Genomic DNA, 13,087 nt, shown 5'->3' on the forward strand with positions numbered 1-13,087 from the left:
CGTTCTGCTAATCCTCTGTCGGTTTTCTGGGTTATTTAGGCAGGTGTAGGTGGAATCTAAGTGATCAGCAGGACGCGCGGTGAGCCCAGCATCCTCCTACGCCGCCATCTTCCGGAACTCCCTCTCCATTTGGAGTTTTGGCTTCCCTTTTAGCCGGTTCCAGCCTGCCAAGGGGTAGCACCCTGGAGAGACCCTGCTCTGGAGCACTGCTGGCAGGGAGCGGGTAGTATCCCAGGTGTATCTGCAATCCAGTTCCGGGCCACCTTGGGAAAGATGATGATTTCTGATTTGCTTCACTGAATTCACACTGGACAACAAATCTGTTTGCTTTGATATTACTTCAAAAATGGAGTACAGCATAATAATTAAGAGTCAAGGGCCAGAGCTGGCTGGATTTGGTGCCCAGGCCTGCCTCAGCTCTGCAGTAGCTCAGTGAGACAACATGTATGAAAACCCTCAGCAGAAGGCCTGACACTCAGAAAGTGTTCAATGAATAGTGACAACTAACCTTATCATATTTACATAGGAATCTTTGGGAGAGCATCAGTGCAGTTTACTGAACAGACATCTAGGGACCTAGATTCCAGGTCTAATTATTACTGCTCAACTTGGGATGCTGGGTGATTCATTCATTCATTTCATCTCATTGGGCCTAGACTTTCTCGTCTGCAAATAGTAATGGCTGCCCTGCTTTTGAAATATGTTGTATGAGCCTTTAAAGCCTTTAGTAGCATGTGCAAAGATGTTAGGTTATAGTAAAAACCTGGAAATAACCAAAATGTCACTAGAGAATGGTTACATAAATTGTATTTCCATATAGCAGAATAAGATGGGGCCATGATGAATGATGCAGGTCTGTTGTTTAACTGACATGGAAATAAGGCCAGGCCATATCATTACATTCATTAGAAATGATACAAGGTTACAGAATTGTAGGGTATGATGTGATTCAACTTTGTATGAATGTTTCTATTCATCTCTTCTACAGTACATCAAAATGTTAAAGTGATTAACAGTATGTCCTTTGCCGGTGGTATTATGAGGACCTCTATTTTCTTCTTTATACTTTATTTTCTGAATTATTTGCAATAACATCTAGTATGTTTCTTATTTAGTATTATTATTTTTGAGTGAGAGAGAGAGAGACAGTGTGAGAAGGGGAGGGTCAGAGAGAGGAAGACACAGAATCTGAAGCAGCCTCGAGGCTCTGAGCTGTCAGCACAGAGTCTGACACGGGGCTCGAACTCATAAACTGTGAGATCATGACCTGAGCTGAAGTCGGATGCTTAACTGACTGAGCCACCCAGGTGCTGCACATCTACTATGTTTCTAATCAGAAAAACAAAACAAAACAAAACATAAAAGCCTTTTTGTGAGTGTTTCATTTGGAGAGGAAACCCAATCACAGCACTTCACTCCACAGAACTTTTAAGATACTCAAATGGCATGGGGTTTGGTACTGCTGTGTATAGTACAAAGCGGAGGCCCATGGTAACTACTTCAGTTCCACCTCGTGGGACACCACTCTTTTGAACCCACTAAAGCCTAAACCCACAGTCCATGTGTTTGTCTTTGCACACTGGGGTCAACCTCAGGGATGGGGCAGGGCTGGGAGTTTGCTAGAGAATAAAGCTGGGTGGAAGAGTCCGCAGGGCTGGACCCAGTGCAGGGCTTAATGGGCACTAGCTCACCAGACCTGTGTTTATGACGCTTACTTCCTGCTGGGTCTCAGGGCCCATAGCCAGGGACAACTGATGGGCCTAGCAGAGCCCCCTCTTTTCCCCACCCCCAAAGCTGGAATGTTCCAAATTCCTCCTTAGGCCAAACCTCTCTCCCCGCAAGGCCTCTCCTGGGCTCACAGGAGGTCACCACACAAAAGCCCAGCTGGAGTTTTTGACAGGAAAAACACAAAACTCACCAAATTTTTTTTTAAGCACCTCAATCTTCCGCAGACTGCAGGGGTTTAATTCTGATCTGTAATAAGTCTCTGACCCAAAGCTGAGATTTGCAGATTGATTTTGCAAAGCTGTGGCTAACAATTAGAAATCCTTTATCACCTCAGCCTGGGGCCCTTTGCACCTTGCTCCCCTCCATCAGGACACTTTCCTCCCTCTCCAGGATCATTACAGCCCCTTCAAGGCTCTGCAAAAGAACTGCTTTGTAAGTGTCTCAATTCTGATTTATTTGCTGCCTTTTAAATTCACCCATGGGCTCTTGCTACCTACTTGCTACCATCTTGGCCCATGGTATTGCCAGGCTGGGCCACCTTGGGTTTCCGAGGGAAGGGCACAGGAGGGATAAGTCAGGTGCACACCTGGGTTGGTAGTATTTATTTCCTCAAAGTTTCCAGTGTTTGAAATTACAGGGCCAGAGGAAGCACTCTCCAAATCAGATACTAATTTCTGAATGGAGTGTTCAAGGGCACAAGGACTGAGATACCAATATGGGAGGAAAGGAGCTACAACTTACCCTTGTGCCCAACCGTAGAGGGCAGAGGAGGACTGGGAGGAACACAGTCTCACATCCAGCTTCAGTGCCTTCTTCTGCCTGAAGCTTTGGGGAGTCAGCAGAAGGTGGATTTCTGAGTGAAGTCATAAAGTCTCCCCATCAGTCTCTTAAATAACTCTCCCCCACTGGTCTATAAAGTCTGTCAGAGACTCCTTTGGAGGAAATCCTGCCATTTGTAACAAAATGGATGGGCCATGAAAGCAGGATGCTAAATGAGGTAAGTCAGAGACACCAAATACTGGATGAGCTCACCTATATGTGGAATCCGAAAAAACAAAACAAAACAAAACCCTAAGCTCATCGGTACAGAGAACAGACTGGTGGTTGTCAGAGGTGGGGTGGGCGAAATGGGTGAAGGGAGTCAAAAGGTGCAAACTTCCAGCTAGAAGATACAGAAATCCTGGGGATGTAATGCACAGTGCGGTGACAGTAGCCAACAATACTGTATGGTATATTTGAAGGTTGCTAAGAGAGTGGATCCTAAAAGTTCTCATTGAAAGAAAATCAATTGGTAGCTATGTGTGGTGACGGATATTAACTAAACTTATTGTCGTGATCATTTTGCAATATATGCATATATTAAATCATTATGTTGTACACATGAAATCAACACAATATTATATGCCTGTTTGATCTCAATAAAAAAAGAAATTTCTTCTTTGGACTTAGGCATTATCCTCTCTTCCTCTTTGAAAATGGAGGTGGAAACAAAACTAACTGCGTTTATAGCTAGAGAGATTGTAGATGATGTCGGTTTTCTAAGTCCTGCCTTTCTGTGTTTTCTAGCACTGCAGAGTAAGAGTGTTTTCCTTTGGCAGTCAGGACAAAAATGAACTTCTTTTTAAAGCAATTAGAAAATCTCTCAATCCAGTTGTAGTTCCCTGAGCTGTCACCCAAAACTGATGCAGAAGGAAAGGTGAACTGCTCTGAGGACACACTTTGCAGAAAGAAGGCTTCAGAATAATGGCTTTGCCTCTTACTAGAGCCCTCAGCAGCTGGGGATGAGGTGCAGAGAGGAGAGCAAGGGTCTCAGATTCCTGAGAGGGGCTGTCAGATCAAGGGATGTAGAAAGGAGACTGACTGGCCTAAGAGGGCTGTGGTGGCCTTCATCACCACCACCACCACCACCACCCCCAGGACACTACTTCAGCTTCTTCCTTGAGCCTGAGAACCCCACCTGTCTTATTTTGCTCAATCTTATGGGAGCCCAAAGAAGAGGTGCCATACACAAGGCTCTTGGGTCAAGGACTGTTGAAAGGCAGGGCAAGTACCCAGGCAAGAAGGGGTTAATTCAGGAGCTGCTGTCAGTCTTGACCTTCCTAATCCTCTCCAGCAGTTCCAATCCCTCCCCTAAGCAAGATTAGGTAACGATCCTAAATGAAGCTTTCTTTCCCAGCCTTTGGGCCATGGAGTGTGTTGGTCTCATGCCCAGAAGACAAATTCACCTGGCAAGGCCTAGAGTTTTCTGTTTCTCCAAAGCAGCCAGGGCTTGACTTCAAGGAGGATCCCTCAGAGAGAGGAGTTTCCTTTAAAGATGTCTGCTTCTAATAACAGCTGTTCAGTCTTCTATATTTGTCCAAGTGGTTTCCTGTCCCCATTACCTTAATTGAGACTCAAAACCTTGGAGATGAGCAAACTTGCGCCTGGAGAAGTTAGGGGAATTCTTCAACAGGTTCCAGGCAGAACCGAGACTAGAAGTTAGTCTTTTGATTCTCAGGTAAAGACTCTTCCTCTAAATCATCGACTGCTCATCACATAAACACAGGTGATTGGCGCACTATCCAACCACCCGCTGTTTTGTCCATCCCTGCTTTCCTGACCCTGACTGAAAGCTGACCTCCTCTCGGCCATTTCTCCCAATTGAATAAGCCCAACCACTGGTTCTTCCTCTTGCCCAGCCATGCCAAATCAGACTCTAGAGATTCCAAACCTCAGGGGTGGCATTATTAAAAAATCTGTCTTCCCCCACCCCAATCTACTTCTACTTATGCTTACCAGGTCAGGACTGACTCTGGGGAGAAGCGCTCCTCTTGGGGACACTCCTGACTTTCATGGGAAACCAAAGCTTGTCTCCTCTGCCACCATCCCAGGAAGGCTAAAGCAGGAGAGCTTCCCAGAACAGCAGGGGGTCTGCTCCCTAAAAACCTCAAGGTAGCTCACCAACACTCACTGAAAACCCGCATATAGCTAGGAGATACAAAGGAAAAGTATTTAAGCTAGCTTGGGTTGGAAGAGGGAGTTCAAGGAAGGTTTCAAAGAGAGGATGAGTACTGAAACATGACCAGAGATTAGCCAAGCAAATGTTGGATGGTAGAATAGCATACTTCAGGGCTTAGAAACAGACAGAAAGGCAAATTCAGAGAAGTCACATGTTCAGGTATGGCTGGATTAGGTGTGTGTGTGTAAACATAAAACATGAGGTTGGAGGTAACTGATGGGAAATGAGACTGAAAAAACCAGAAGCCAGACAATGGAGAGCTTTCCTGGTTTCCTGTGCTAGAGAGTTTAAACTTAATCTTCAAAGCAATTAAGAGGCCCTGAAGTTTTTAAAGCATGGCAAAGGGGTGGAGTGGCACTTAGGATTAGATTTCCATTTTAGAAAGATCGGTGGCTACTGGATGGATAATTGATTGCAGAAGTGGAATTAGAGAAACCAGTCTGAGGTGTCTATGAGATTTCCAGATGGACAAGAGATAACAGCTGCATGGTTTGAACTAAAGTTTAGGTAGTGGAGATGGAGACAAGTGGATGCATTCAGAACATATTTTGAAGGTAAATCTTATAGGACTTTATAACTGATTACATGTCAAGAAGAGGGGAGGAATCAAGGATGACTGGCTTGTGTTGCTGGATGAGGGATGCTCCTAGTGAGATAGGGAACTCTGTGTGAGGAATAGTTTGAAGGTGGAGGAAGAAGAGAGCAGATGATTTTAGATTTGCAAATGTTGAGTTTGAGGTGCCATTAAAACATTCAGATGGGGTCAATCAAAATGCAGTTGATTATACAAATCTTGAGTTCAGGAGAGAGATCTGTGCAAGGGGTATGGATTCAGGAGTCACTGGCATAGAGACGGAATGATGAGACCACCCTTAGAGAATGTGAAGAATAAGAAAGAGAAGTCTAGAAGTCCAGATGAAACCCTGGAGGGAATAGTCAGATTTATACAGTGGGCACAAGAAAAAAAAACTTATGAAGAAGACTTAGAAGAATCATTTTGAGGGGCAAGGAAAACTGGGAGGGGTATTACAGAAGACAAGGGAGAGGACAGTTCTATGAAGGAGAGGGACAAAGTGAGATGACGGAAAGATGACTGTTGGGTCTGGGAACAATATGATTGTTGGTAACCTTAGTTTCAGCAGGGGGCAAATGGCAGAAGCCAGGCTGCAGAGGGTTGGGCATTTGGTGGGATGGGGAAGAAGAGAGACATCAACATTAAATGGCTTGTTTAGGAATCTTGATGGCAAGAAAATGATGAGGACAGGGTAAGAGCTGCAGAGGGAGGAGGTCAGATAGGGAGCTCAAAGAAAGTGCTAAATATTTGAAGTAGTCACCAGGAGATGCTCAGCAGGGAGAAGTAAAAGGACTTCCAGAGAACACTGAAAGCCCCACTGAGATGCACAGTCATGATCAGGATAGGGTAGAGTTGTGCCAGCTTAGTAGTAACAACACCAATGCGTGGAAAGGACCTGTGCAGTTGGTAAGTGCCAGAGCTGAGATTCAAACTAGATTTCCCTCCCCATCCCATCAACTGTGTAGTGCCCCCTCCTCCACTCCACGCTGCTTTGCATCAACATTGGCCTTGTCATACTCATCACTGATGAAGAGTATTGACTGTCATCTCTGCACCCGATGCTGCAGAGGCACAACAGACTTTTAATATATGTTTAAAATATTCAATAATTAATAAGTATATTTCCTCCCTCAGGTGGTTTAGAATTTGAAGAGACAAGATATTTGGCAAATGCATACACAGAGAAAATGATGAAATTCTGTCTCTGTTTCTCTTTCTTTATCTGTCTCTCTCTCTGGCTCTCTTTCTCTATGTGTCTCTGTCTCTGTTTTTTTCTCTCTCTCCCTTTCTGGCTCTCTTCTGTGTTTCTCTCTCTGTCTCTCTATCTCTCTGTCTCTCCATTTCCCTCCTTCCTCTGATTCCCTCTCTCAACCTTTTTTCCCAACAGCAGGCAGCTCTAGTCCCTTACACTGAAGTGTCATTGGCTCATTTAGAAAGTCCATATCTTATAGTCCCTCAAACCTCTTTATCACTTTCATCCACTCATTAAGAAGAGATTTGTTAACATCTGTTCTGAGTAATGTACTATGCAAGTCACCTGAGATACACAGATGAATAAGATACAGTCCTTGCCCTCAAGTAGCTCACATAATAGTGGGGAAGAACACAGATTTAAGAAGGAAACTGAAATACAGTGTAATAACTACTATTTGTAGCTGTTTTCTCATCTATACAACATGATTATTAGTACCTACCACAAAAAGTTGTTGTGATGATTGAGTTAACTGTATAAAGTGCTTATAATGGTCACATCAGAAACACTATGTAAGTGTTGCTATCATTATTACTGTTACTACTACTACTACTACTACGTTGGAGGTAAGTAAACACAAAATGCTGCAAGAACATGGAGAAGTGGCACTTGTTCCAAGCTAGAGGAAGAGGTATATGAGTTGAACCCTAAACAGAGAGAAGTCACTACACAGAGAGAGAAGAATGCCAGGCATCCTGCATAGAAGGAACAGCCTGCAGTCAGGTTTGGAAGCAAAAGACAACATGACATGATTGAGGAACTGAAAGTAATTTAGTTCAGCAAGAATATGAGGAGGGAAATGGCAAGAGATGAAACTTGAGAGGTCATAGAGTACAAACAAGTCTGGACTTTATCCTTTAGCCAATGGGGAGCCACCAGAATGCTTTATGTAGACACTTGATCAGATTAATGTGTTGAAAGATCACCTTAGCAACGTGGAGAGTGAATTGTATGAGACAAGATTAGAAATAAGACAAGTTAGGAAGTCATTGCTATATTCTGGGGGAGAGAGGATGATGAAGCACTGATTTGGGCAAGTAGCAGTAGCGATAGGGAGAAGGGTACCATTGATTTGAGGTATTGCAAGAGGTAGAGTTGGTGACACATTGACCATGGAAGGTGATGAATAAGCATGAAAGGCATCAAGAATAACTCCCAAGATTTTAGTCTGGTGCAAGGGGATGAATAGATGTATCATTCAGTGATCACAGGGGACCCAGGGAAGAACTGTTTGGGGAAGAGTGAGATAGGAGAGGTGATGAGTTCTCTTTTGAACATGTCAAATTTGAGGTGCGTATAGCATTTCCAAATGGACATTTAAATTTTTTCTTAACATTTATTTATTTTTGAGACAGAGAGAGACAGAACATGAATGGGGAAGGGTCAGAGAGAGAGGGAGACACAGAATCCGAAACAGGCTCCAGGCTCTGAGCTGTCAGCACAGAGCCGGATACGGGGCTTGAACTCACGGACCGCAAGATCATGACCTGAGCTGAAGTCGGACGCTTAACCGACTGAGCCACCGAGGCGCCCCCCAAGTGGATATTTAAATATGTGATTGCTCTGCCAGTCTTGAAGCCCAGGAGGAAGATCTATGATGGAAATTCAGAATTGGAAGTGCCAATTGCTAGGTTGGAGATCAAGTCATGGGGTGGATTAAGTCCATTTAAGATGAAGTCATGGGACACTTGCTCAGGGATGGAGTGCTGTTTGAGAAAGGAATGGACTTCTGAGGAATACTTGAATTTAAGAGATGATTAGGAAAAGAGAAATCTTGAAGAAGGTTAAAATGGAATAGCCAGATTAGGGGGGCTGAAAAGTGAGTGGGCTGGAAGGTCTTGTAGAGAATGGGGAAAAGGATGTGCCCTTGACCCTCAGGGTCTTGAACCTTGGCAAGAGTGTGGGGGCTTGCACCTTGAGCACTGAAAAATCCTAGATAGCTCTGAGATTCTAAAGGACTGGCTCAGATGTTTTCTTCCTTCAAAGTCCTCCATTGTAGAATAGTTCCCCTTTCCTCTGTTTATCCTAGTGCCCCTAGAAGATAGCCTAGGGAATTTTAGGGCTCCCCTTAGGCCTTGGCACAACCTTTGCTCCAGAATCTTTCCACATTTTCTGAGAGGCCAGACCTGGTAAGGGGATCTATTAAGAGAGCATGTAGGAAATGTCTGAGTGTGTTATACATGCAGGAGGCCTTACTTAGGCTGGCTTGCAGAGGGAATTTGGGCAGGGTTGGGAGGACCTAAACTCTCAGAGTGTGGACAGAAGTGTTTTTTGCTTACCCCAACATGCCCTGGAGTAGATTTTCTCCTTGGGAAGGATGACTCAGGGTTAGACCACTGCCCTCTAGGCCCCTGGATATCTAAGAGGCCTCTAATAACCTGAAGTCCAAAGCTATATCTTAGGACCTGTTCCTCCTGTTCCAGTCTCCTGGAATTTGGCCTCAGTCTGCAACTGAGGGGCCCTGTGGCACTGTTGCTGGGCAATGCATTAAACAGCAGCTTTGGATACAGAACTGTGCCAGCGAACAGCCTGACCTGGAGCTAACGCGTCCAGCACAACCGCCACTTCCACCACTACCTTCTCAGAAAAGAGTCACCCGTCTGGCTCTTGGCTTTGTCTGGCTGCCAACCTAAGGCATGTGCCTACGCAGGAGGCGATGACATTTTGGCTCCACTTTCAAAGTTTTTTTTTTTTCTTTCTCATGTGTTATTTCTAAAGATAACAAAGGTCAAAAGGCATCCAGCATTTTCTGGTTTCTCATAAGCTTCTGGTCAATATTTAATCTGGTTTATGGATTTTTTTAGGTCTTCTAGATGCCTTCTTGAGCCTGCTTGTGGCCACCCACAGACACTTGTAAGGAGGAGAGAAATCAGCCTGGTAGAGACACTCTGAAATGAGGGATTAAAGGCCAAGATCCAAGGAGTGAGAGCTGCAGCCAGAAGGCAAGGGAGCAGGTACTGAAGACACTTCTGCTGAGAGGTCTGCCATGGCCTCTGTTGGTTTCCAGCTTGTAGGCTACATCCTGGGCCTCCTGGGGTTGCTGGGCACTCTGGTAGCCATGCTGCTCCCCAGCTGGCGAACCAGCTCCTACGTTGGCACCAGCATCGTGACGGCAGTCGGCTTCTCCAAGGGCCTCTGGATGGAGTGTGCCACACACAGCACAGGCATCACCCAGTGTGACATCTATAGCACGCTTCTAGGCTTGCCTGCTGACATCCAGGCTGCCCAGGCCATGATGGTAACATCCAGTGCAGTCTCTTCATTGGCCTGCATCGTCTCTGTGGTGGGCATGAGATGCACAGTCTTCTGCCAGGACTCCAGAGTCAAAGACAGATTGGCGGTGGTGGGCGGAGTCTTCTTCATCCTTGGAGGCCTCCTGGGCTTCATCCCTGTTGCCTGGAATCTTCACGGGATCCTGCGGGACTTCTACTCCCCACTGGTACCTGACAGCATGAAATTTGAGATCGGAGAGGCTCTTTACCTGGGCATTATTTCCTCCCTGTTCTCCTTGGTAGCTGGAATCATCCTCTGCTTTTCCTGCCCACTCCAGGGAAATCGCTCCAACTACCATGATGCCTATCAGGCCCAGCCCCTTGCAACTCGGGGCTCTCCAAGACCTGGTCAACCACCCAAGGTCAAGAGTGAGTTTAACTCCTACAGCCTGACAGGGTATGTGTGAAGAACCAGGGGCCAGAGCTGGGGATAGGGGTGGCTGGGTCTGTGAAAAACAGTGGACAGCACCCCCCCCCCCCAAGGGCCATAAGTAAGGGACATTGCCACTGGACCATGTCAGAAAGTGCTGCTGAGGATAGACTGACTTTGGTCACTGGATCAGGCAAAGGCAGAAATGGGAACTGGTGTGACAGCATGCAGGTTGAATTGTCAAGATGCTTGCCAAGCCAGCCTTTCTGTTTTCTTCACCTTGCCCACCACCCACTCCCCACCTGGAGTCCTCAACCCTCAACTCCAAACTCCACCTTCTACCCTAGGCCATGCCACAGAAGCTCCCCTCTGCCCTTTGATTTACCTGGGAATCCATCCCCAAACCTACTAATTATATCCCACTGGCTAATCCTCTCTGTGATCAGAGACCCTCCCTCTGGCTGAGGTTGGCTGTTGGCTCTTAGCTCATTGCTGGGGGATGTGGGGGAGGAAGAGTGGTGGCTTTTATGGGCATGGCTCTCACCAACTTTCCAAGCTTCTCTCCAAAGAAACTGACTGGCCAGTAATGGGGTCTGGAGCCTCCATCCCACTGTTGTTACGACTCCGCAGTGTTCAGACTGGTTTGTGCATTAACTGAAATAAAACCATCCCATTGTACCAAGGGAACAAAGAATGACTGGGTGCAGGATGAGAGGGAGGGAAGGCAGCCAAGGACCAAAAAAATCACTGCCCAGGACATTTCCTGGAATTCTGTCCTGTGGTGGGTTGGGGATCTGGCTCCCCCACTAGAGGAAAGCACAAAGAAAAAAGATATGGTGGAAAGCTCAAGGCAGCATCAGACTCTGACTCCACTTGAGGAACTGCCCCAGAAGCTGCAGCCCCAACTTTCACTGATGCCCCTGCCTCCCTCTGACCTGGCCTCCTGCTAAGAAACAAGACTATGGGTGCTTCACAGTGATCTCCTTAGGAAGGGGAAACTAGTTTTTCTGGAGATGGCTCTTGGCTGGGGGATGACAGCATGGGTGTCATGAGGGACTGAAGAGACCACTCCTTGATGCTGCCCAAGAAAGAATAAGAACTTTGGTCTCAGAAGCTGGGTGGGCACGTGTGGTGGCTCCAGTGGGTGTTTCTATCAGGCCAGAGAGAGGCACCTTCCCTAATGGACAATCAGCCTGAAGTCTGCAATCAGTGCCCCGGGGTCTCCTCACAGAACAGTACAGAGCCTCTGAGTGACCACAGCATCAGGTGCCTGCCCCCCCCCCCCCCGCCACCCTTCAGGCTGGCCCCACCATCCTTCACCAGACATCTCAGAGTTGCTAGAAGGTGTCTGAGGGCTTCTGCGTGGAACAATAATGCTCAATGAGCTGTAGCCCTGATCTAAGCCATAGCTGAGCTGCCCCTTGGGATTTCAGTTGAGGTGGGACAGTAGAGGATGGTTCCCAGGCACACAGTTTCAGCTCGGAGGTGTGAGAATGTTCCATTTCCCCTGGGGAGGGAGTGGGGGACAGGAGTCACAGCTAGACCAAAGGCATTTTCCCTCACCAGCCAAAGCATGCTCACCCAGCTTTTGACAAACTCCAGTCCACCTCCCCAAACCTCAGTGCCAGCAGAAGGGGCTCACTCGTCTCTAACATGCCTTTCACCTTTCTACCTTCTTGCTTGTGATTAAGCACTTCTCCAAAGCTGGAAGGCCCTCTCTACTTAGCCACATCTTCCTCATTTCTGGAGAACTTGCTCAGCACCACCTCCTACACTGAGTCTCTTCTGACCACTCCATCCTTCTCCTACCCTCTTTCCCCCAACCCTCAACATGTAAATATTGCTTCTTTGATGCTTATTATTCATATTTTTTGGATTGACAGTTATCTTTTCATATGTGTGTATCTGATTTCACAATTACATTGTAAACTCTTGGAGGGTAGGGGCCATATCTGAGACCTCTTTGTATCCTTCAGACTATCTGTAAAAGTGCTGGGCACATAGTAGGTGATCAATAAACACTGGTTGATTGAGTACTTTTGTTACTGTTTTATTAATTCAAAGGGGCCCAGACAGGGCAGATGTGACAGAGAGAACTGGGCCAAGGGGAGGAGGGATAGAAACTGGTTTTACTCTTGAGGTGCCTAGCTGGCTCAGTCGGTTAAGCATCTGACTCTTGATTTTGGCTCAGATCATGTTCTCACAGTTAGTGGGATCAAGCCCCACATCAGGCTCTCCACTGTCAGTAGGGAGCCTGCTTGGGATTCTCTGTCTCCCTCTCTTTCTGCCCCTCCCTTGCTCATGCACTCTAAACAAACAAACAAACAAACAAACAGAAAAGAAAGGAAAAGAAAAGAGAAGAGAGAAAAGAAAAGAAAAGTAAAGAAAAGAAAAGAAAAGAAAAGAAAAAAAGAAAAGAAGAGAAAAGAGACTGGCTTTTCTCCTCACTGGGTGGATAAAAAATTCTAGACCTTAATAGAGACATTAGAAAGCAAGACAGGTGTGCCTTGGTGGCTCAGTTGGTTCTGCATCCGACTTCGGCTCAGGTCATGATCTCACAGTTTGTGAGTTCGAGCCCTGCGTCGGGCTCTGTGTTGATAGCCTGGAGCCTGGAGCCTGGAGCCTGCTTCGGATTCTGTGTCTCCTCTCTCTGCTGTTCACCTGCTCACACTCTGTCTCTCAAAAATAGATAAACATTAAAAAAAAATAAAGACACCCCCCAACCTTCCCAAGGAACCTTAACCTTTTTGTCTTGCCCAGGGCTCATCCCTGTGTTTAACTGTTTCATTGAAGTTATTTAGGAAATGGCTATGTGTTTATTCCTTTCATCCTCTGAACCAGCATTGTGAAGAAGGCAAAACAGATCTGACAACCTCCATTCAGCAAATGGGGA

The 13,087-nt window shown here is 46.3% G+C and overlaps 1 protein-coding gene across 1 annotated transcript; it reads left to right on the forward strand.

Annotated features, from left to right (window-relative positions):
* The first annotated feature begins 2,045 nt into the window (after window positions 1-2,045).
* Window positions 2,046-12,230, forward strand: CLDN2 (claudin 2). The gene is made up of 2 exons (XM_058713316.1): window positions 2,046-2,160; window positions 9,357-12,230. Exon 2 carries the CDS (start codon window positions 9,539-9,541, stop codon window positions 10,229-10,231), a length of 693 nt encoding a protein of 230 aa, XP_058569299.1. The 5' UTR covers window positions 2,046-2,160; window positions 9,357-9,538; the 3' UTR covers window positions 10,232-12,230.
* The last annotated feature ends 857 nt before the right edge of the window (window positions 12,231-13,087 follow it).

The sequence above is a fragment of the Neofelis nebulosa genome, chromosome X (assembly GCF_028018385.1).
Source record: "Neofelis nebulosa isolate mNeoNeb1 chromosome X, mNeoNeb1.pri, whole genome shotgun sequence".
NCBI classification, from domain to species: domain Eukaryota; kingdom Metazoa; phylum Chordata; class Mammalia; order Carnivora; family Felidae; genus Neofelis; species Neofelis nebulosa.

Bases quoted from the DNA above. Each gene is read 5' to 3' on its own strand.
- CLDN2 (XM_058713316.1), top strand. From the start codon at position 9,539: ATGGCCTCTGTTGGTTTCCAGCTTGTAGGCTACATCCTGGGCCTCCTG.